General features: G+C 39.1%; 1 protein-coding gene across 8 annotated transcripts in view; it reads left to right on the top strand.

Moving 5' to 3' along the window:
• Nav3 (neuron navigator 3) overlaps positions 1-26,199 on the top strand; it is a 740,499-nt gene that overhangs the window by 563,505 nt on the left and 150,795 nt on the right. For 6 of the 8 annotated variants that reach the window (XM_085683469.2, XM_085683465.2, XM_085683467.2 and 3 more), the window contains one exon: positions 12,848-12,963. In XM_085683469.2, coding sequence (XP_085539595.2) covers positions 12,848-12,963 — 116 coding nt within the window. Of the gene's footprint in view, positions 1-12,847; positions 12,964-24,172; positions 25,076-26,199 lie in introns of those variants that run through there. The other 2 variants (XM_085683471.2, XM_085683472.2) reach the window with 2 other exon arrangements.

Here is a 26,199-nt window from a genome sequence, read left to right on the forward strand (position 1 = left end):
TTTTTTTGAGACAGGGATTCTCTATAGCTTTGGTGCCTGTCCTGGAACTAGCTCATGTAGCCCAGGCTGGCCTCAAACTCACAAAGCTCCACCTGCCTCTGCCTCCTGAGTGCTGGGATTAAAGGCGTGCACCACCAGCTCCCAGTTAATTTTTAAAATCAATACATTTCTATGTATATGATATTTTTGAATATGAGATGATTAGGTGTTGGTGATTAACATATGCATCTTTGCACATAGTTACCGTTTGTGTCATGAGAATACTTCATATTTCCTCAACAGTATTTTGTATGCAATCTATTATTATCACATATAATCACCATATCAGACTGAACCATAGGTCTTCTAAGCTTATTTCTCTCCTCAAAAAGAAATTCTGTGCATCTGAGCAATGATTCCCCAAACTAACCCTCTACACACATCTTGGTCACTAATATATCACTGCTCTCTAGTTCTGTGAGATCAGGTAGTTTTTCCTTTTTACATCCCAAGTGTAGGAAAGACAATGTTCTTTTTCTGTGCCCAACTTACTCTACTTACCTTCTTGTCCTCCAGATGCACGTCTCAAATGATAGGCGTTCTCCATCTTTATGCTTGAATAATATTCCACGACCTCTGTGACCACCATTAGCAACAAAGCTATTTATGGGTGCAATTTGCCTGCTACCAGCTTAGCAGGAACCACTTGTGGGTATGCGATGTCACCTAAACAGACTTTCTCTACACCTCAAAATTTACTCTCTTTAAAGCAAATATTATAGATGTTGGGAAATGTATCCCACTGGCTAGGAGAATAGAGAGTAGAAAGAATCTTGCATCGCTGCTGTTGAGAAACATGGTCTAGAGTTCTTGATATCTTGCCTCTTAGAGTCACAGCCATTGCTTGCCACCAGTGATTGGTCATGTGACTTCTAGTAACCTACTTAAGGGTAGGTTAATTTTGGACTTTAGATTTCCAGTCTATAAAATGGAGATGAAGTATGTGAGCCTACCTCACATGATTCTTTACAAGATTGTGGCTGGTATTTGCACTATGTTAATAACATCTGTTAGATCTTACACAGCCTCCTCTGAATCATTCATACAGTGATTGATACGGAGTAGTTGTTTTAAGGGATTTAGGAAGAAATTCCATGTAAAACAGTCATCGTTAATGACAATAATAACTCTTGGGGTATTGTATTGTCAATAATATAAAATAAATAAAACTGACAGGACACATTCTGCACTACTCTATCTATAGCATAGCTGTGACATATCACAGAATTTTATGAATGATAAAATTGTGTCCCCTAAAAGCAGAGTTTTCAATACTCACGCTTTCCCACCATGTGTGGGAGAGGCTTGGATTCTTGATTCATAGCATTTTGTGTGTGGAACCACATGTCTTTCCTTTTTCTAACTATCCCTGCTCATGTAAGAATCCTTCCTGAAAGCGCCCTGACATGTTTTATGAGTCATTAATTAGTTGAGATGATAATACTCTTGATTTATTACTTCATAATGGCAGTACCATCTTTTAAAATATCATCCGTTAGTGGTTACTTACTGAAATCCTCCACAGTGTAAGACTGATATTCATTTCCTGACCTAAATTTCAGCACAGATCCACAAGGATGTCATACTATTTCTATTTATCAGAAGCGGAGAACCAGCGATTGAGATTCAGAGTAGTAATGATCTCTGAAAATTACAGGGTTGGCAAGAATTTGTCTGTGAAACTATTTCTGACTGACGGCACACATTTTCTCTTCAGTGAGCCTGAATGTGGGGACATAGTCGCCTTTGCTTGTCAATTCTTTCTACAATGTTGGAAGAATGGGCATTATTACCAGGAAATTAAGACTAGGAAAACGTCAGTAATACCTTTGCAAGCTTCTCTATCAGAACTGCCCTATAGATGGGGCATGGTGGTGTACGCCTGTGAATCCCACAACTTAAGGGGGAAAGATAGGAGACAGCATGGTCATGGCCAGCCTTGGCTAGAAGAAAGAGTATACCTCAAAAAGTCATTTTTAATAAGAAATTGAGAATTATTATTAACTAGCATAAATGAACATAATACATATTTTGTATATGAACATATACATATGTAATATTTAAATATGCTTAAGTAACCTTCACAGACTGGAAGATTATTGAGCCCTGGGTGATTTCTTTTCTTTTTTTTTTGTAAGCCTTATGTAGGAATTTCTTAGTATCTTAGTTAGGTTAATTTTGCTATGATAAAACACCATGGCCAAAAGCAGGTTGGAGAGGAAAGGGTTCATTTCGTTTTGGACTTCCAGCTCTGTCGCTGAGAAATTCAGAACAGGGCATCAAGGAGGGTAGGAACCCGGAGAAAAGAACTGAAGCATAAACCAAAAGAACACTTAACTGGTTAGCTCCTCATGTCTTTCTAAACCCGCTTTCTTACACAATTCAGGATCACCTGCCAGTAAATGGCACTGCCCTCACGTGAAGGGCTCCCCTGAGTCCATCATTTATATAGGAAAATACTCACAAGCTTGCCTATAGTCCGTTTTAAAGTGTAATCCTTTGGTTTTTGGTTTTTTGTTTTTTGTTTTCCCACTGAGATTTCTTCTTCCCAAATGACTCTGACTTGTGTCAAGTTTACAAAATCTCACCAGCATACTTACTTAATTATCATCCCTAGTGGAACATTAATATTTGCATCCTAATATTCATTCTTACCAACTGTATATCCAGAGTCCCATAAATAAAAAGTCAGATTTGATAGCTAAAGGGTTTCATGCAATCTAACTGCTAATAAAGTATAACATAACATATTTTATATCACTTTTGTAACTCCATTATCTTCACAAAGTAATGAAGATTGCAAATATATTATCACTTTTACTTGCTAAATGAGCAGAAGTAACTAATATTAAAAGATGCAGAATTTAATAGAAGACATAAGCCCAACAGTAGAGGTTCATAACAATCATAGCTATGTGCAATGGGAAGAGCCAGCCCTTGTAAGTATTCATGTGTCCACAGAAACATCTATGAGATGGTCACAAGATCATTTGATACACACCAAACAAAAGGGAGTCACCACATACGATTCTTTCCATACACCCATCCTTCACCGTTTAGGTGACTTGCAGGAGTGATACAAAGGAAGGGGACGTGATAAGACTGTACTGGAATGTGTACACATTGCTGGTCTAAAGTGCATTGCTTTAGAATTTATACCGAAGAAAGAGTTCTTTTTAAATATTTGGAAGCATTTTGGGCCAATTGGTGTCTACTAGGGAGGTTAAAGTATGAAGTGAGACTTAAAGGAAAACATGGATTTTGTTAGGTGTCTAGATCTGGTATTTGGCAATTTTACAATCTAGGTTAAAAGGAGCAAAGGAATAAATTGCGATGTGCCATATGCGTCCTAAAAACAAAAATAGCTGCCAAGGCACACGTCATGGATTCATGCCCATGTGGTTAAAGAAAATAAATGGTGCAGAAAATTCCATGTTTTGTGTTTTTAATCACTCCCCCAGAAAGTATCCGACTTTTCACTAGTCCTGCCAGTTCTTCCACAACACAGCCTGAGTCGTGCGTTTCTTCCTATTTCTGTTTACCACTTCCCACCTAAATCTCAGTGAGTTTCTCCACTCTTACTACAGGGCCCTTTGCAGTCACACCATTCACGCTGCCAACACTTTTGGAAATGTAACTTTTATACAGAGATTTATGATAGTTTTCCTCTTTTTTTTTGACATAGTATCAATGAAAAAGTGATATGCCACTCAGCAGAAAATGTCGTTTACTGTTCACTTCTGAACCTTCTCTGGTCCGGGAACATTCAGAAGGATGCTTTTGGTGCTGGGTGTTAGCCAGAAGCTGCACCTCCCAGTTAGCTATGAAGACTGTTTGGTGAACAGGCAATAGTGTGCAGTGTGCCCACAGCTGTGATAATTGATGCCCAGTAAAACAGCTGTATTGGATGCTTTTGACCCCCCACTTTTCAGGTGATGATGAACTCTGTAAGCTAAGGAGAATCTGTATCCCATTTCTTCACCCATAACCACCTATTAGATTCTCTCAATCTGTGCAAATAAAAATCAAAACTTGGCTCTGCTCTGTAAAGTACTGCAATAGTGTTCCTTCTAGCTATCATTTCAGGCATATTTGTATCCCTCTGCCCCCTAGGGCATTGTAAGGCAGCAGTCACTCTGTAATATAAACTAATTAATTCTGTTCAAGACCCTTCACAAACATTCTCTCCACATCTAGAGATCAATGTAAGCTGTAACTCATCTCTACCGATAGGCAATTTCTTTAAGGAGACCATCTTGGCCATGTACTCTTGAGAACACCCACCAAGTCCCAGCCAGGATTTGTGTCTCCTACTCCCCTTAGCTTTTATTTGCTATTTCCTTGTTTAGGCAATTAACTCACATTGCTTCAGTAGCCTGTAAATGTATTGTGAGCTCATACCTAGCAATTTTTTGTCTTTTAAAGCTCTTGATTTTGTTTATCTTTATACTTGAATAAAAGTCTATTGTGTATACATATCGCAACATTATTATTTATTCATCAGTTCATGGGCAGCTATACTGGCTCCACTTCTTATCATGAATATAGAATGAATAAATATAAGTGAACAAGTATATGTGTAGTAAGGTATGGAATCTTTTAATTATATGCCAAGGAGAAATATACAGGGTCATATGACAATTTTTGAGCCATCTCCACACTGATTTGCACAGTGGCCATATCATTTACATTCCTATCAGCGTGGATCTTTTCCTACAACCTCGTCAGCATTTGATGTTTGTTTTCTTGACAGCAGCTATTCTGAACAGGCTAAGACAGAATCTCAAACTATTTGGAATTTGCATTTCCACGATGCTTAATTATGTTGAGCATTTAAAAGTTATTTCTTAGTTATCTGTTTTACTCATTTGAGAACTGACTTTTGAGTTCCATAACTGACTCTCCCTTTAGAATTTGTTGGGCTATTTGTTTCTTCATGTTTTTTTTATTATTATTTCTTTGGATAGTCTCTGTACCATATAAAACTGACAGAAAAAATCTTCTATTATTAAAGGAGATAGGGAAGTAAAATGGGGTGAAAATGACCAAAATTTTATATATACATTTATTAATATGTATAATATAAACATAAGAATATATAATTTATATATTGTATATAAATATGGGATGATCTCACTCCTTTTTACTGTTACTCTTTGCTTTTCAGTTCTGCCTTTAATTGTTATTATTAAAAATTGGTTTCCTTGGCTGAGGTTTTAAAATTACCCTGTTGTTTCTTTAAAATATTAAAAAAAGCCATTCCTGTTTCTTTGAATATATTACTTTATGCCTATATTCCCCATATTTGCAATATTATATAAAGAAGAAGTAGTGAAACTATTAGTTAATTCAGAAAAAAATGACTCTAGTGTATATTAAGAATTACAAGAACAATTTTAAAACAATTGTTAGCCTTTTCAAAATCTGTTGTTTTGAACTCTACATTCTTTTCTTTCCTTTCTTTTCATATAATGTAAATGACAATAAAATGATGTGTTCAATATAGTGTAGGCCTCTACAAACAAAAGAGTTGAGGCAGGCCTGCCTGGGCAGTTCTCAGAAGAGAAAAATATCCTTAGCTGACAAAGCATGACTAATGAAGAGAAGAAAATCACTAAGTGTTGTAAATTTATTAAGTATTAGTTGCATGCCTCTCTAACTCTCCAAATTTATGAAATTAGGCGAATGAACTATGATTTTAAGCATGTTTTTCCACTTTGGTGTAAAAGTATATCACTTCTGAGACAGCATCTTAGACTGCTAGCAGAGATTTGGGTTGTAAGATGTTTTGCCTAGGGAGTGCCTTGGAAAACTATCATTTGTATATGCTGTATTCTGAAAGGCAAAGACTATAAAACATTCCTTTCGGGCTTGCTCCCTCACAAGGTTTGAGGCTTAGGTTATTTGTTGAACAATAAATCGAGGAGGAGGAGCTGTGAGTTTACAAAGATTGAAATATGGAGCATATAACCGTCTTTCAGATGAAGCATTGTTTGCCCTCAAGCAACCTCTGCAGATTACAGTGCAGTTGTAGATTTATGGGAACTGGGCATAATTGGTCATGAGCACACACTAAAGATTATTGAATTCTTGCCTTGCAAGCTTGTCTTTTACTAGGCTGGATATATTTATGTGCACTGGGGAGTAGTTTAAACGCCCTCACACTGCAGTGTTTTAAAGATGAAATACAGAGATGCTGCTGGAAGATGGACTATTATATTGAATCCTGCTGTAAGCTGGCGCTCTCTAAGCATAGAGGGGTATGCACAACCTTTCCTGTCTTTGGCTTTTGAATTTTGCTTTCTGATATTCAAAAAATATTAAGTTTATAAAAAATATAAAGCAATATTGCTAATACCATATATATACAGTATTTATGATATCTAAAACATTACTTAATTTTATTAATTTTCTTCCAAATAGCACTCTTAGTAATTTAAAATTAATGTTGCATGTAGTAGTCATGTCTCACTAGCAGCCCTCAGTCTATTCTTCGGTATTTCCTTGATTTTTATAACATCCCTATTTTGAAGACCAATTTTCAATAATTTCCTTTTATCTGGGTTGGTCTGATCTTTACCTATCATTAGACAAATGGACTTATTTTCTTCCAATGTCACATAAATAATGCTATGTTCACTACATTTAGGCTATTTACACTACTACTATTAGGTAGTGTATTATATGACTATTTATATTTCTGTTATGATGGCATAAGTTTAGTCTGCTTTTTTAAGATAATATTTTCTATAGATTTTTTTATTTAAAATTAATTCCACCATGTCTAATAAGCATTTGTAAAGCTATTTTGAAACTATATGAAGAATTTTATTCTTTTTTTCCATTCATTCATAACTTTTAACATCCGTTGAGGCTACTTGCCTGAATTAAAATTATATTCTAAAGATGATTATTTCATAATTCCTTTTTTCCTGTTTACTTCCTGCCATTTTAGTGTAAGAAAGCAGTTTCTCTCCATTATCTGTCTATCCAAACTTTAATGATTAATAGAATTCAATTTTATTTCATGTGCTATAATCCGTTGCTACCATAATTTATTTTCATGTTTCACTTTCCCTAACTATACTACTGAGAGATCCTTCAAGCCACTTTGTATAACCTTTGAACAAGCCTGATCGCTCTTTGAGTCTCCCTTTCGTTGTGGCCTAACATGCTTTTGACTCATCTGTACTTTCCCTACATTAGCTTCATTTGTCATTTAATTAGCCCTAATTTCTATTCATGGAGAATTATATTTTAAACCATATTATTCCTCCTAGGTTTTCTAAGTGGTCAAAACGAAGTTATCTGGGTAAGGATATACACATGCATTTACATCAGAAATTATGCAGTTAAATGCAGGTTAATATAAAAATTGCTTTTATAGTCCAGTGCTCCAATGTGGGTCTCCGTCTCTATCTCCATCTATTGTCAAATGAAGGTTCCATCTGGTCCTGCCTTTCTTGCTCACATTCTCCCTCTTTCTGCTTCTCATTTGGACCTAGGGAGTTAAGTCCAGTGTTCCAATATGTGTCTCTGTCTCTATCTCCATCCATCGCCAGATGAAGGTTCTATGGTGATATGCAAAATATTCATCAGTATGGTTATGGGCCAAGGCCAGTTCAGGCACCCTCTTCTCTGCTGCCCAGGGAACAATCTGGGGACCTCTGCTTGGGCCTGGGAACCCCTCTAGAATCAAGTCTCTTGCAAACCCTAAATGGCTCCCTTAGTTGAGATATATACTTCCCTGCTCCCATATCCATCCTTCCTCCCTCCCTCCTATCCCATTCCAACAAGCCATTCCCAATCCTCCCCCTCTCCCTTCTCTCTAACCATCTCCCCTTACTTCCACACCCCCCCCCCCGCCCCGTGCACCCAAGTTTGCCTGGCAATCTTGTCTACTTCCAATATCCAGGAGGATAACCATATGATTTTCTTCAGGTTCACCTTCTTATTTAGCTTTTCTAGGATCACGAATTATAGGCTCAAAGACCTTTAACTATGGCTAGAATCCACTTATGAGTGAGTACATGCCATATTCCTCTTTTTGGGTCTGGGTTACCTCACTCAGTAAAGCGTTTTCTATTTCCATCCATTTGCATGCAAAATCCAAGATGTCATTGTTTTTTAACCGCTGAGTAAAACTCTAATGTGTATATGTTCCACTGGACTGAGCCCCCCAAGGTCCAAATGAGGAGCAGAAGGAGGGAGACCATGAAAAAGGAAATCAGGACTGCGAGGGGTGCGTTCACCCGCTGATACAAGGGGACTGATCATGTGAGAGCTCACCAAGGCCAGCTGGACTGGGACTGAATGAGCATGTGATCAAACCGGAGTCTCTGAATGTGGCTGACATGGGGGCTGACTGAGAAGCCATTGACAATGGCACTGGGTCTTGTCTTGTCTGCATGTACTGGCTTTTTGGGATCCTAGTCTGGTTGGATGCTCACCTTCCTAGACCTGGAGGGAGAGGGGAGGAACTTGAACTTCCCACAGGGCAGGAAACCCTGACTGCTCTTAGGACTGGAGAGGGAGGAGGAGAGGGAGTGGGGGGGGGGAGAGGGAGTAGGGGGAATGGGAGGGTATAGGGAGGAGGGGAGGAAGTGGAAATTTTTATAAACAAATAAATAAATTTGAAAAAAAATAAATGAAAAATTGCTTTTATAATATTTCAATTTTGATAACACATATTAGGTGTTATCAAATTTCTTAAATGGCCAGTAAAGTGTGACATTTAGAATAGATCGGTTGTTAATGTTACAGTCAATGTTGTCTCTTATAGACTAAACTGACTATTAGTAAAAGGAATTTGAAATATAATACCGAGTGTCCAGGGGCATTTAAATGCAGCTGAACTGCCAACATAGTGATTGATAAGTTCATAATTTACAGGCAGCCTAGTTCAAGTATGGGCTAAGCATCTACCTGGTCAGACAGCTGGAAACTGTCATTTGTTTATCTGCAGCACATACCTTGCAGAATTGGAGTGAAGTTTAGTGTTGTTGCAAAAATATTGTATTAGACCAATACTTGTTACACAGAAAGAACATAAAAATGGAGTTTCATTTCCACACTAATCATTGTGGAGATTTAGATTTATTAGTTCTGCAAGTTTTGGTGACATTTTGTAGACCTGGAAAAGTAGAACTCTACATTAGCTAAATAGTGTTTGCCCAGCTCCATGTCATAACTTCAATAGGCACATGTAATGAATGCCACCGTCATGCCAAGGAACAGCCAAGGATGGCCTGCAATATTCACTCTGTCAAACTGTACCTGTGGAGTTTGAAATCTTCATCTACTGTGTCATAACAAGACCCTAATATTCTTGTTCGAAATATGTAATAGTCACAGACTAGAGGGCATTTGGGAATTGTCCAGAAACTTGCCTTATTTCATTATTTATAATAAAAGGCAAAATTATACTAATGAGCATTGATTACAGCCCAGTAGGCCAGAGTTAAAAGCTAGTGCTACTTCTTTTGTGAATGTATTTATTTAGGTAAGTGGCAGTTTTATAAAATACATGGAAACGAGATGAATGATCTGAACTTGTGGATATAATGTAAAGGATGGGACGTTTAGTGTCTCACTTTCCTTGTAATGGTTAATCTGTATCCATATTTTTGTTTCTATAAATTATTCATTTTGAAAATGCCATTTCATATCTACCAAAGAGCTTGAAAATAAATAATATTCTCTCGTGCCGTAAACTAAAAAGACAGCAAAAGATAATCAGTCAGCAATATGTACTCCCACAATAAACACAATAGAATGGGAGCATCTGAATTAAGAGCTCGCAATTAGAAATGTGAACACACTTTGTGTCTCAGATAAGGGACAAGGGAGGCATAGCCAGCAGAACTGAACAATCAGTCTCATGTGGTGAGGAAGGTAGTCACAGTCAACTCAGAAGTGCTTTCTATGATCTGTTTTGCATAGAGCAAAATCCCTACCTCAAAACATTCTAAATATTCTCATGTTCCATCCAGACTTTACTAGAGGGATATCCTGTGGATTTTTATAACTACAGTGATCGCATAGTTTGCCTCCCATGACAGTTGCTGGTATTGATCTAATAAGAAGCAACTAACATTGAGTTTTAGACAGTCATTTCAATAAGCATGTAAGGTAACCCCGCTTCTGGGAGATAACTCCGTGAATGCTAAACCTGCAGGGTTTCAAACCAATCTTGGCTCCAAGCCAGCTTGCCAAGGCAGGGTGTCTTTTCCACACTGCGTGAACAGCAGTCTGGTAGTTTTCTTAAGAGACTCAAGCGTACATTCATACTCAAACGTGCTCAACACATCCTAAGAAGTCGTAGAACACTTGAGAGGATATTTACCTCATTAGTCAGACAAAATAGGCTGAGAGGTCAGAAAGATACAATGTTTCACAAGAAATTAGTCTTGGCTAATTAGTTGAATACTGGTATGATCCAGTCTCATTGATCACCCATCTTTCTAAAACAGACCAGGTTCACCTGCTTAGGGATGGTGCTAGACACAGAAAACTTGGCTCCCCTACCTCAATTAATAACCAACAAGATGCCTCATAAGCTAGGATAGTCTGATGTAGGCATTTCTTCAGTTGAGGGCCCTTCCTCCCAGATATGTCAAGTTGACAACCAAGAATGGCTATCACATGTGCACAGGTACTACTTAATTCAATGAATATGACTGAGACCATCTGGGAAGATTGTCAAATGGAAAATAGAAGACTCTTAGGGTGTGCCTTTGAAGAGCCTTCCCGTGTTTTGTTTCCTGGGTCTCCTATTAACTACAGCTACAACATTTTAGTGATTTGGTTTTTACTCAAAGGACAAATAAAAAGATGAAAATTATAGAAGTCAAAGATACTAGGAAGCAACATGGAGAATATTGATTATAGAAATGAAGGCCAGAGTTTCTTGAAGAAATGAAAGGTCTGATGTTCAAAATGTCCCCAATTGATCAAATGAAGTGAAGGATAAAGATGGCAGCTGAATGGGCATCCCTGAGGTCTTTGCTGATGCAATGGTGTAAAATCTGCTAATTGAACGCTGACGCTTTTCAATTTTCTATACTGTTTAAGGTACAATAAGGTAGGGCCCCTCTGCCAAAATTAGTGGAGGTAAACATGGCTCAACATAAAAATTCCTGCTTTGTGTATGAGTCTCACTTCACATATATGGCATATCCATCCAAGGATGATATATATAGTGTTAAAGGATTTCTTGAAAAATAATGAGCTTTTTCAATTCTTATATCTGCCAATTCAATAACAATTGTGTGTGTGTGTATGTGTGTGTTATATGTCTGAAACATAAATACATGTTTGTCTATTGTGTACATGAGTGCATGCAGATGCCTACATATGGAAGCTGGATATTAATGTTGGGTGTTCGATTACTGCCAACTTTATATTTTGAGACAGGGTATCCAACTGAAATATTGAGGCCACCAATTCAGTTGTATAGACTGGCCAGTGAGTTGCAGTATCTGCCTACCTCTGACTTCTTTGCTCAGGGGTTTTAGACATACCACTGCATTTAAATATTAATGTGGGTGTTGGGGTCCAAACACAGATCATGCTTATGTAGCAAGCACTTTACAGACTCAGTCATCTCTCCATCCCCTCTTTCCTCCCCCTGCCTTCTGCTAAGCCCACCCCACCTCAGTCCCACCATATATCTGAGGCTATCCCAGGTTAACTTTAGCCTCCTAATGCTCCTGTCTCCACTTCTGAAGCGCTGATGTTGCTTCCGTGCTCCAAAGTGATGGGTGGATGTCAACCAGTTCTGATATCAATGCTTATATTGTATCTTTTTTTCCTCAAAACCAAGATTTAGGCTAAAAGTCATAGATCAGTCAAAAGTGAATCAAAAGTATACTGAAATTTACTTCCCAGATGAATATTTCTGTAGATGTTCCTAAAGTAAGAAATAATAATGGATGACTTGGCATGCTTCAGACTCAGTACTGTGAACAGAATTTCAAATAAGACAAGGGGAAACTCTTACTAAAAAAACAAGTCCAGCAGCACAATGTGCTGCGTCTGTTTGACTCCGGTGTCTCGGTGGTTCCTGCTGTGACTTTGTCAAACATGAGCTTTTGAATGAACTATATGTGCATTTGTGTCTGAATCAAGAGATTTCTAAAATGTTCACCTGTGTATAGAGGAATGAAACTGCCTTAAAGCGAAGGCTGGAATATCAAAAGCACTTGATTCCTTTGGTGAACGCTTTCCATTTTGTTAGACAAACCCTTTCTTGCTGATCTCTTCCACCCTGCGCACTATTTACAAGCACACAAATATAAGCAGATGAAAGATGAGTTCTGGCTGTCTTTATTGTTCCAGACTCCTTTGTAACTAAATCATTATGGTTACAGTTATAGTTTACTGTCTATTTGTTACCTATTCTTATGCATTATATTTTAGGATAAGCTTCATAAGGTAGGCATTAAAACAAGTTCCAGGTGTGGTTTCAGTGATTTGCTATCCTTACGTATGCTTATGTGGTCAGATTTCTGTAGAATGGACCCTCTGTTTCTTGTTTCACTCAATGCAATCAACTATCGATAAATATAGGTTTACAAGTGCAGAAAAAATTAGGGGATATGATTCAATACTTCACTCATACTTGGGTGTTACGTATAAAATAAGTTCTAAAATTCTCATCCAGAGGGATATCTGTGGAACACCCCAGCCACAGGAAAGAGTTATCGACCCCGATGGAAAACCTGTAATGAGCTGATTTTTCCTCACGCTAAAGATGAGTCCTTGGTGACCATGGTTGTTTGTCTCTGTCTTTTTTGGTTAACTTCAGAGCACATTCAGAAAACGAGGGCTCCTCTTTACCATCGGCTGACTCCTGTACCAGCCCCACAAAGATGGACTCTTCATATAATAAGACGGCTAAGCAGTGCCTAGAGGAGATCTCTGGTAAGTGAGCAGCCGATTAATGGAAAAGTCAAACCTCAGAGTTCCTGTAAGTTCCTTGAAAGTCTATTTTATTAAGTCACATTTGCTCTGTGATTTGCAAAACTGGATTCTGTATATTTCATGCTTCAGAGTTTCTCAGGTGTTTGAATGTTGTGGTCAGGATGATCTCTCTTTTACTCTGAAAAGTGTGAAAAACATGTTGGTTCTTTCAAAACCTGAAACCTTAGTTTACTTTAAGTCACTTTGCCTCTAGGGAATCTTCTATGGTTAGTAGGGTAGTTGTTGTAGGGGGTCACTTGTTTGTTCCCGGCTGCTCAGTGCCGAAATAATTATCACATAGAAATCATATTATTGCAATACTGTTTGGCCAATAGCTTAAGTGTATTTCTGGCTAATTCATATCTTAAATTAACCAATCTCCATTCATCTGTGTATTGCTGCGAGGCTGTGGCTTACCGGCTTCCTGCGTCTGTCCCCAGCTGGGCTACATGGCTTCTTCTCCCAGCATTCAGTTTAGTTTTCCCCACCTAGCTCTATTCTTTTGCCTTATCACAGGCCAAGACAGCTTCTTTATTAGGCAATGGTATTCACAGCATACACAGGGGAATCTCACATCAGGTAGTCCTTGGTTCTGTATGGAGATTGAAGTTATACTAATGTTAAGCATAACTTTGAAGCTTACAATTGATTCAATCCTGTCCTATATATAATTCTGTGATGTTTACAACAGTTCTACATTTTCCATCTTGGCAAAAATCTAGCTATGACAATGTTTCATTGTACAAATGTAGGTGATATAAAATGTCAAATCTCTCAGATACAATGTTCAGACTTTTAATTGTATGAAAAGGGATTTTTTTTCTGCTTGAGTTGAGTATTTTCCCAGTGATTCATATAAGCCTAGGATTATATGGAAACCCTTTCATATAATTACATATATATATATATATATATATAATAATATATTCATATTCACTCATTCATGAGGACCCAGATAACTTCTTCGAAAACTATATTGTCATTAGTTGGAGAGAGAATTTAAGGAATTTGGCTAGGGTTGCAAGTGGAGGAGTGTCTCTTTTACCAGAGGGTAATCCCTCATGTGTTCACTGCAAAGTCCAAAGGCAAAAGGTAAGGAACAAGTTGAGTTTTAAATATTTCTGTATTACTTCAAGGCCTGTAAATCCCATCTGGAAGCTCAGAAAAGCAACAAAAGTTATAACTGGAGAGGTTGAGAAATGTCTATACATCGATAACCGTGACGTTCCATTCAGCAAGCATGAGCCCTTCCTGAAACCCCTATGACTGGGTAGTGACAGAAACGAGAAAACAACACTCCAGGTGCAACGTTTGGAATGAGTGATGCCATCTGCATCTGTGCCTTCAGATGGCAGATACAACTCAGGGCCAGTGCAGGAGAAGAAGGATAAATTAGGATATGAAGATATGGCTCTGGCGATGTATTTATAGACATCAGACATTACAGGGAAGTGTCAAGATGGTGCTCTCTGTTCCTGTATTGTGACAAGCTATTTTATAAATTGTGGTGTGAAGATGCTTCCATTACCATATTGAATGTGTATGAACATCTGCTTTATGAGTATGAAGTGCAGTGCTCCAATCTACAGTTGGAAGTGAATATCAATGGAATTTGAATTGTAATCATTGTTTCACCAAGGAAAGCTGTTTTCTGAAGTTAACATATCACTGAGTAGCTTTCACGGAACAAATAATCCATATTTAATTTTACAGCATCTTATTCTGTCTACATTGGATCATTTTTTCATATATTTAATTAATATTTCTATTTAATGTTCTGGTGTTTTAATAGAATATTTGAAAATGTAATATGAACCAGATAGTAATGTAATACTGTAATAGATTTAGTAGAAGAACTGGTGATTCGTAGAAATATGGGTCACAAATTTGAGGAAGAAAAGGAAACAAAAAGTAGATGCTGGAGTGAGTACTGTGTTAATATGTTACTTTTGCCTTTATCTGTTTGAAATTAGTTTTTCCTTCTAGATCGCTGTCCCTTGCTCCAGTGCAATCCCTGACTTAATTTCTGATACTTTAAGGGCTTGCATAAATGACTTTCCCAAGAACCTAGCCTCTTCCAGGGACCTTGTCTCACAATCCCACCTGTGCTACATGGTCTCATAAGTTGGTGCCCAGGTCTGGGTATCATCAGGAAATATAACTTGTCTACAACATCTTTGCCATGAATCCTTTTTTTTTAAAAAAAAAATTGCTTTATATTGGTGGTTCTTTTGTTCATCATGTCTGTCTGCAGATGATATGGGTCCCTGGTGCCCACAGATGATAGAAATCAGTGACAGACAGCCTGGAACTGAAGTAACGACTTGTTGGGAGCTGCCATTAGAAACCGTAGTTGAACCCTGGTCCTCTAGAAGAGTAACCACTACTCTGAACCAGCCCCATAAATCCTATTCTCACTGCTTGAAGTTCCCTGTGTGTATCATGAGGGCTGGCTTGTTGGGGTTTCTGTCCTGCCTGGTACCCCACAGCTGGAAAGCCCCAAAGAAAATCACACAAAGGACTCCATAAGATTATAAACTGATTGGTCCATTAGCTCAGATTTCTTATTAGCTCATGTAGTTTATATTAATCCATTATTCTTATCTATATTAGCAACATGGCTTGGTACCTTTCACAGCGGGGCAGCTTACATGCTGCTTCTTTGGTGGTCTGGGCTGGACTGGCGAGGGAGCTTCCTGCTTCCCAGAATACTCCTGTTCTCATTGCCCTGCCTCCACTTCCTGTCTGGTTGACCCACCTAGACTTCCTGCCTGGCCAATCAGCATTTATTTCAAACACGATTGACAGAACACAGACAATTCTCCCACACCACCTGTATTTACAGTGCTCTCCCCACTCTTCCCTGACTCCACAACAATTCTGCTAGGATTTGCAGAGTATGAATCTCGTGTTTTCTCATTGTTCTTTATCAAACTGCCTATGTCTTCTTCCTTCTTGATCAACATAGTAATTGTGATAATGGAAGAGTTATTCTCCCCACCCACACACATCCCTGATTCCTTTGGGCTTTCTCACTTCACCAAATCAAGTATAGTCTTATTTAATTCTTTAATTAAATGAATTTAATTCTTCAACTATTTTATGTCAATAATGAATGATTAAGAGGAAATCTACATGCTGGTTGAGGCGACTCACTCTGTAGTGATCAGTGTAGCTTTACACATTTCTAGCAGCCTCAGTAAACATGGTTTCCTAATTCTGCTCAGTCTCTCAAATTCTTATATTACCATTTTTGTCATCAAACTCCAACACTGCCTGTCCCAATATTTTTAACTGTTAACCTCGATGTAACTGTGCAGAATGGTAAGCAAAAAAAGGAAGTTTGTGAGTTCTGCTTCCATGTCTACCCACTCAGAGTTTACATCTACTTAGTACCTGTTTACATCTACTTGATACCTGTTTGCTTTGCTTTTTTGTACCATCATCTCTTTCACCTTCTCACGTCCCCCCTCTCTACTAAACCATCTCTTTAGACCACAAAGTGATGATGTATCTATAACTTAAATATAATACAACTTTCTTTTGCCTTTCAACATAGCTATAATTCAGTTCTTTTGTCCTACTCTGAGTAGCCTTCAAACTGACAACGAAACCATTCTCATTGTTGCCCTTGGTTACTCGAACTAACTTTTTTTACTTCATGTCTGCACTGAAATTGCTCTTAATTGAAGCTGATATTATTGGAGACCTGGAAAAATCCAAGGATTAAGCCTTGTGCCTCGTATTCTTCACCTCTGACCAGGAATCTGCCCCCTTAGAAAAGAAATCCCCTTAGAAAAGAACATTTCTGGCTTGATCTCAAAATTCCATTGATTTTCCTTATAGCTCTCTGTTTGTTCTTTCCTGGTAGTCTTTTCTAGCTGTGCCTTTTCACCCTAAATTCTTATCATTGAAACAATTTAGCTTCCCCTCCCAAGACTTATTTATCCATTTTCTCTTGGTGAGTAACAGTAATTTGTGGCTTTTAATGTGATCCATATACTGATGACCACCAACATTTCCCTACTCTAGTCCTCTCCCTTGTAACCTGACTCAAGTGTCCAGTTCCTTATATAAATGTCTCAGTACATAAATATCTTAAATGAATATTCTACATTAATATCTTAAATAATAAATATCCTTAATTATCTCACAGATACTTCCAATATGCTATGTTTAAAACAAATCTTATCTTAACTTTAATTCATTTTTTTCTCCCTTAGTTGAGATATATACTTCGCTGCTCCCATATCCATCCTTCCTCCCTCCCCCCAAGCCATCCCCAATCCTCCCCTACTCCCTTCTCTCTAACCATCTCCCCTTCCTTCCACCCCACCCACCATGCACCCAAGGTTGCCTGGCAATCTTGTCTACTTCCAATATCCAGGAGGATAGCTATATGATTTTCTTCAGGTTCACCTTCTTATTTAGCTTCTCTAGGATCACACATTATAGGCTTAAAGACCTTTAATTATGGCTAGAATCCACTTATGAGTGAGTACATACCATATTCCTCTTTTTTGGGTCTGGGTTACCTCACTCAGTAAAGCGTTTTCTATTTCCATCCATTTGCATGCAAAATTCAAGATGTCATTGTTTTTAACCGCTGAGTAAAACTCTAATATGTATATCTTCCACACCTTCTTTAACTATTCTTTTATTGAGGGGCACCTAGGTTGTTTCCAGATTCTGGCTATTACAAATAGTGTTGCTATGAACATAGTTGAACAAATGCTTTTGTAGTCTGATAGAACATCTCTGGGTATATTCCTAAGAGTAGAATTGCTGGGTCCTGAGGGAGGTTGACTCCCAGTTTTCTGAGAAACCGCCACACTGATTTCCATAGTGGCTGCACAAGTTTGCTTTCCCACCAACAATGGATGAGTGTTCCCCTCACTCATATGAGTGTTCCTCTCCAGCATAGGCTATCATTGGTGTTTTTGAGTTTAGCTGTTCTGACAGGTGTAAGATGGTATCACAAAGTTGTTTTGACTTTCATTTTCCTGATCGCTAAGGAGGTTGAACATGACCTTAAGTGTCTTTTGGCCATTCGAAGTTCTTCTGTTGTGAATTCTCTGTTCACTTCAGTACCCCATTTTTAAATAGGGTTAATTAGAGTTTTAGTGTCTAGTTTCTTGATTTCTTTGTATATTTTGGAGATCAGACCTTTGTCTGATGTGGGGTTAGTGAAGATCTTCTCCCAGTCGGTAGGTAGCCTTTTTGTCTTACTGACAGTGTCCTTTGCTTTACAGAAGCTTCTCAGTTTCAGGAGGTCCCATTTATTCATTCATTCTCTTATTGTCTGTGCTACTGGGGTTCTGCCTAGGAAGTGGTCTCCTGTGCATATGTCTTGTAGAGTACTTCCCACTTTCTCTTCTATCCGGTTCAAAGTGGACAGATTAATGTTGAGGTCTTTAATCCATTTGGACTTGAGTTTTGTGCATGGTGATAGTTATGGCTCTACTTTCATTCTTAAATCTGCCTTCAAAGCCCCTTTGTCTACCTCTTCTCTATTTTGGTTAATGGTAATGCAGGCCTCATTTGTGACTCCATCTATCCTTTGACACCTGAAGACTAGTGATTACACTATGTTACTGACCTTATGTGTATGGTTTATTCTCTTTGCATGCAGGAAACTGGGAATAAGCTTTTGATACACTTCTCAGTATTTGATGGTTTACTGTTTTGTCTCATCTCAGAAGCTCAATAAATACTGATGACACTGTATATATCATTCCATAAGAACTAAAGCGCTGATCTGATAATATAGCTCAGTTGGAGAATACTAGCCTATCAAGTGATAATTCATAAATTGGATTTTTAACACTGCAAACAAAAAAACACCAAAACTAGTATTCTAGGCAGTTTAAAAATAGTAGAGTAATTATATTTTCAAGATCTATCTAGAATAGAGCCCATCTTTCCATGTCTATTTTTGTCCTTATTAACTGGTGTGTCCTAGTATGTAGTTAGTTCATAATTCCCACCCAATCACTGTTTATGAAATGAATAAAATGCAAATATTATATAAATGGGACCCTTGATGAGAAAGAGCCTGTCTTAGTTAGGGTTTCAATTGCTGTGAAGAGACCATGACCACCACAACTGTTAGAAAGAAAGCCTTTAACTAAGGTGACAGCTTACAGTTCAGAGATTCTGCCCATTACTATCATGGCAGGGAGCATGGTGGTGTGCAGGAAGACATGGTGCTGCTGACTGCATAATGATCAGAAGGCAACTGTCACAGTGAATAAAACTTGAGAAAGAGACCTCAAAACCTGCCTCCATGGTGACATACTTCCTCAAACAAAACCATCCTTACTCCAACAAGCCCACACCTCCTAATAGTGCCACTCCCTTTGGGGGACATTTTCTTTCAAGCCACCACAGAACCCTAACAATATTTAGGTGTGTAGGACATGCAGAGAGAGAGAGAGAGAGTGAGAGAGAGAGAGAGAGAGAGAGAGAGAGAGAGAGAGAGAGAGAGCTGCTATGGACTTTGGAAAACATTACTGTCAAGGGCTCATAGTAATGCAGAATGATTAGCATTAATCTCAATGATAGCATTGAGATTAGCATTCTCAATGAAAACACTGACTATTTTGTGGTTTTTCAAGATGACACTTCCCCATGAGACTCTGGTGTTTGAACACTTGTTCCCTGCAAGTGGTGCTACTCAGTGAGTTTCTTAGACTTTGAGGAAGTGGAGCCCTGCTGGAGAATATGGGTCACTAGGGGCAGGCCTTTCAGTTTCGCACTATTCTTGACTCTCAATGTCTGTATGACAAGTGTCTTCCAGCTCTTGCCATGCTGTACCTGATGGAAATACCTTCCTCAAACATTGTCTCATCAATGAGGAATGTAACCAATACAGGCTTGGATGGAAAAGCAAAATAATCTTGATTATATTATCTGTAGATTTTTTTAAAAAAAAATATATGGTATGAAACTACCTCCCCCTTCCTCTATAAAGGTTGACAATGTTCCACAGGGGAGAGGAATCCTTTTTCTGTTAATTAAAAAGTTGTCAAACCCATCTTTGTTCCATTAACCATGTGATGTATAGCCTGTGAAAATTCTAATACTTCTAAAGTGTAAGCTCTGTTCATACTGCAATGTAAGTTGTTCAGAGGAATTCGCTTAGGGGGAGGCTTACCTGTTTGAATTTTCCTTGCTGGAATAGCTCACTAGGGGCGGTTAAAATGTCTTTGCCAAGAAAACGTTGTGAATTTTCTTTTAATGTAGTTGAATTTAATGTAGTTGAAGACAAGCATGAGAGATGAGAGGCCTCACTTGGCCTTTGAAGAATCTTTGCGACTTTTTAATATTCTCCAACTTTGTGAGACCAGCACGCAGATTTCCTTTGCTTGTCATATTCTTTTGGATAAAGCTCCATGGCCTTTCCCTGATGTGACAGTGGTGGGTTCTAAGCATTAGTATGCACTGTGCAGCCCACAGCAATGAGTAAATCTGCTTAGTGCCCAAAGCACCTTCCTCTAGGATTCATGTCACCATCTTGGTATTGCATTTCTGGGTGAATTTATCATGTACATTCATTGCATTAGCTTTGTTTGTATTTTTACCCTCCTTGACAGGGAGAATTTCTTCTCTGAGGCCATTTCTTTTAAGTGCCAAGAGATCAGCTGAAATTGAGATTAAATGTTCATTCCATTGTAGAATGCTTTCAGATTGTGCTTTCTACTTAAGATCTCATTGGCCTTTATTTTTTTTTCCTTGTTGCCTAAGACTCTCTGATCCCACGTGTATCTACTCTGTGTACATTTGTTCAATGCAGTTTTTAACCTTTAACTGGAATATATACTTAAATATAGAAAATACTATCCTGTTTTCTAAGAAGTAATATTTAAATAAGTAGATGATTCTGAGGAATTATTTTAGAAACAAGCATATAGGTTTAACCAAAGGCAGTGATTGTGCATACTCTACATTAAAGAATAGGGAATATCTGACCTTTAAGGCCTTTGCAAATGATCACCAGAATTTTCCATTTCTTGAATGTTTGTGGAGTCTGAGGAGATCAAGCTCGGGTGATTCAAATCAGCTTACATATTCTACTCAAATAGCCAAATAGGAAAACAGTGCTCACAAAAGACCTGAGAGCTTTCTTTTGCAGGACGTTACAGTGGAGATATTTCATTTTACATATTGATAAAATTTAGAATGCATCACCTTTCTGCAGTTGGCTGTTTTTATTCTCTTTGTGTGGAAGCTTTTCCTTCACCATGTATAACATACATTCTCTGTATAAATCCACATAAATAAAAATAGCCTTGTGTTATGCACACTCAACAAAGCAGGGATGGATGCCTGTCGTGATGTAAGTGGGCTCCCTAGAGTTGTCAGGATAAAGTTACATCTAGTAGTTCCAGGGGCAAAGCTACTGAAATTACAAGCTTGTTGTAAAACCTTTAAATAAAAACAAAACATGGCAACCCCCATTTGGTGTTTCCTTTGTTGGAATATGTTTCCAAAAATATTGATGATGTTTGTCTGCGATTTCTTCCTTGCTTGATTTCACTGACTTTAGCCGACTTTTGCTGTCTTCACCCAGTGAGGAGAGTGCTGTATTTCCGGCCCAGGAAAATTATGATGGAACATGCAATTTGATTTGATAAATGAAATGCAAGTAGAAAAATGACAGGGGTTCCCTCTTGAACAGAAACTGTGAGAGCCACTGTTTAGAGTGCACATCCCTGTTCTCTGTCGTAAGATCAATATATGCCAGGCGGTGGTCTTGCCGTGGGTCTGAGAGAAAAATATACCTAAGCAGGAGCTATTAACCAGTACAGGGCACATATTAGTGTCAGGAAAGAGCAGTGTTAGTTTGAAAGGCACTTTGAGCCATGCTTCTTAACCTTGACACCACTGACATTAGAGGGAGCATAATTCCTTTCTGTGGGCTCTGGACCTGTCAGTGTAAGATGTTTAACAGCATCATTGGCCCTCAGATATTACCCTCTCCCATTGGAACCACAAATGACTCCTAGGAAACAAAAGTCATCTTCTGTTAGAAACCACTAACCTCAGCCTCACAGTTCACAAAAGCAGGGTCCCAGAGCCAGCAGTACTTGGGGAAAATATTAGAAAAGCAATGTCATGACCTTCTCAGACCTACTAAATGAACAGTTGTGGGCCCGGTGCCTTGCAAATGGGACTTTAATGAGTCCCCCTAATGGTTCTTAGCAAAAACTGGAAAACCACTGTTTAAGGTGATTGGCATATAAACACCCCTTTGAAAGGGAAGGGTCTAATTACTGCTTTCATGTATACACGCAGAAGTTCAATTCTTTGACCTATAAAGTGTTAGGGTTCCCCATGTTGTGAATCAGTGAGGCCTAAGGGTACATTGCCATATGTCAAACAATGTATGTGTAACATGGATCATAGAAACAGAATGTTTGCGTCCTAAGAACCGCATTGTGTTCTCGTCGCCTGGAGACACACTTGTTTGGCTTTTGAAAAAGAAATTGTTTTTGAAGCCTAAGTGATCCACTTCAGAAACCATGTATGTGCACTAATTCTATTTAAACATGTATTACATGAGCACAGTTTCTAAAGTGTGAGAATTGAGAATCAGCACCCACAACTGACTGCTTGTTGATGGCATCATTTTGGTAGCAGTTGGTTCTTTACCTCTAATCATGCATACTAGGAACATGGATCGAAGTACAATCTGCCCTGAGTGGGACCATGAGCTGGCATTCCCTTTCCTGGGAACATTGTCATATATGGAACAGAATAAGCGTGGCATATTACTGTGCCGTGTTATCTAGCTAGGCAATAAGACATTTCTCCCCACTGAGGTTTATAAGTGAAAATGGGAACTCACAGCTCATGTTACTTACCATCTCCAAAGATCATCAAGACGTACATGCAATTTGACTGACACAGTGACTCTCTTTATGGATTATTTCCCCAGTCCCCCTTTTAGTCTGTGATATTTGGGTACATAAAAATCTTCAGAAATTTTGTTCTAAATACCCTTCTTCACCATCCATGTGATGCGTGATTTCTGATAGACTGCATATTCGCAAAAATAAATTTTCCTAAAAAATCAGGATTGCATCCTAATAGTATGGTATACACAGACACAATATGAGATAAGAAATAAGATACTTATATTTTAAGTTTTCTGTATTCATCAATATATGTAATATTAGGAATTAATTGTACTGTGCTAGACTTATGGGTTGACTTAAGAAACTGCTTGGTATATAACAATAATGTACTTTGTGTATTTTACTTCACACCCTTTTATGTCTGCATTGGACTATAAACTTTTCTGGTCTGTGTTGTGAGTAACAATGCTTTGACTCACAAAAAAAAACAATTTTTTTTTGTTGTTGCTGTTTCTGCTATGTTTTTGAAGGAAATAAGGAAGTAATCTTGATTTTTATTATCACGTTAGAATTTTATTCATTATCTTAAGAATTTAAACTTGTTCTTAAGCATTATCTCGAGATTTTAAAGGGCAGGATGAGAGCTTTCCCTTTAAAACATTACCTGCCAGAGGGGAGAGGTTTTCAGGCTCCAGTTTTTGGGTCCTTTACAAAGCTCTTGTATTTGATTTGTGCTTTTATAGCACGGATCCGGACATTCAGAAGGCAGATCCGCCTGCTTCAGCTGCCTGCAGCTATAGAGAATTAGCCTGTCTTTCTCGAAATCAGGAAGAGCGCGCTGTACAAGAGTGTGTGAGAGAGCATGTGTGTTCCTGTGTGGGCGGCTGGGTGGCTGAGAGGCTGAGAGTCATTTAGAATTGCAGAGGATCCTCCTATAGCATCTCATTCAGGCTTGGCTCGGAAACCTGTGGCATTCTCGCTTGGCCAGCTGCTGCCGTGCCTCTGTTTTAATTTAGCAGGATGTTTGCTGCCATGGCAGCCAGCAGCATCCACTGCAGCAGCAAGGGAGAACCATAGATCTGAGGATGCAGGTGGAATACTAAAATACGACAGAGGCTCAAGCAGGGCTGGGCTTTGGAGCTTCGTTTCTGCTGTCCCTGGGCTCTGCTGCGGAAGATGTACTTACTGCACTGTGTCAGCTCATTATAGGCTTGCAGACCTGGATTAGGGAAGGGTTAGTGAGAAGCAGGGGTGTGGGGCGGGACCGAGAGACATCCAGCGCTGCTTCACCACCTTGCATTTCGGAACACAGAAGCATTAGAGGGAAATGTGGACGCACCATCCTGCTGAGACACACGATTGGATGAAGACGGGAAAACGTAGTTGGCTTCTGCGCTACTTTTCAGCTGGAGCAGAGTCTTTCCGTGAACTCTTTTTCTGCTTAAGACATATTTACGCAAAATGTTTGTAAGTACTGCCGATCAGTGAAGCGATGTGGCATGCTCAGCTGTGGGAAAATGATTCTGTCTACCCCGTCTCGGCAATCTCCTGTGAATGTCTGAGCCTGAGCTTTTGTTGAAGTGCACGTGCTAATTAAAACCAAAAAAAGGGGGTGGGGGACAGTTACAATTGTAGTGGCAAAAGACAATATGAAGTCCGATTGAAGGGAGAAAAAAGCAGGAAGATCATGCAGCAGTCAGCTGAGCTCTCTGTGTTCCGGGGTAAAGAAGTCAAGAGAAAGGGAGCTTGCCTTCAGAAACAAAAGTCGCTGACCAACCTTTCCCTGACCAGTGAGGGAGAGAGGAGACCCACTGTGCGCATCTCCAACTGGTTTGGAAACGCTGCCAAGGCTAGCCAGAGAGAAGCCAGCTATGCAGAGAGAGGCTCACTCTCCAGATTTCTCTCAAAGTCCGTGCAGTCGCTGTACCATGGCAGTGGCTCAGGAGCCTGGAGCCTCTTGCCTGCAGGAGGCAGTCAGTCCTGTGCTGATTACTTAGAGGACTGGGCCGCACGGAGAGGGTTTGAAGGGGACAGTGATGAAGACAGCAGGTCCGAAGATGAAAACGGGTCCTCCAAGCCAAGCAGCACAAGCCGAAGTTGGGCGGCTGAGGAGGGAGAAAGCTGCCTGCGGGAAGGGACCGCTCACCTGGATGAGGATGTGATCCTCACTATGTTGGGTGACCTGGAGCAGGCACTTTACACTGACTTACTAGGTGAGTCCAGGTTGCTGAGGAGGGATTTGTGGGAGTCTTCCATTTTTCTAGACTAATTCCTTATGAAATTATGAAAGTCCTTATGTGCTCAGAATTTTGATTTCTTCTTTCTTGAAATGATTCGCCTTGTAAAATTGAACTGTGAGTACCTGTTTTGAAATTTAACCGGGAAAAGTAAATAGTCTCAGTTGAAGTTATGGCTGACGGGGAGTCTAGGATGTCCTAAAGGTCAGAATGCTATTCACTTAGTCTTTCACAGAGTCTTGTTTAACTTCTCTCAAGGTGACCTTATCTTACATGCATAATGAAGATGGAAGGGTCTCCTGGGTAAATGTTCTGTATGCTTTCGTTTGCTGCTTTCGAGTTACTTAAATAGATGGATGCCCCTCTTTGATGCTTCAAGCACTCTGCATGCAGAGGCCTGAGCTCTCTAGCCATGTCTTGCTTTCCTCCTTCCCTCTCTCCCTCTCTTCCTTCTTTCTTCTCTTCTTCACTCCCCCTCCCTCCCTTCTTCCCTCCCTTCCTTTCTTCCTTCCCTTCTCTCCTCTTGTGTCTGGGAATAACTGCTTCTGTATATGGATGTTACAACTAAAGCAGGGGATTGACTATTAACTGTTTCATACTTTACAAACTGGGCCCCTTTAATGCCTCAACATCCAGTGACATTATCTTAAACTAGATGTGAAGGGTTTTGTGGTGAAACTTGAAATGCCACCCTTGTCACTTACCTTACAAGGGTACCTAAAGAAATGTCTATATCTAATATCTCTACATCCGGTTTCCCGTGGACATATATTTACATCACGTAGTCTCCTCAGAACTCCCTAAACATGAAGCCACAGAGCACAAAGTAGTTTCTGTCAGTGTAGATTTGCAGAAGGGACTTCCTATGGTGTCCTGTAAGTTGAAAAGAACTACCCCTGCCTGGTGATCTCTTTGTTTCCCACACACAGATGGTGCTAAGTGCAGGTTTGTTTTTATTCTCTTTCTGAATGTCCCATGACAAGGTGTTTAATGAGGTTGTCTGTGATGTTTTAGGGAACAGATTTGGAATGGGAAAGTTTAGAGAGATGGCTGAGGCAAATATGGCTCAATTTTTCATGTCAGTTTGGCTTCAAAAGAGT

The sequence above is a fragment of the Myodes glareolus genome, chromosome 26 (assembly GCF_982192425.1).
Source record: "Myodes glareolus chromosome 26, mMyoGla1.1, whole genome shotgun sequence".
NCBI lineage: Eukaryota > Metazoa > Chordata > Mammalia > Rodentia > Cricetidae > Myodes > Myodes glareolus.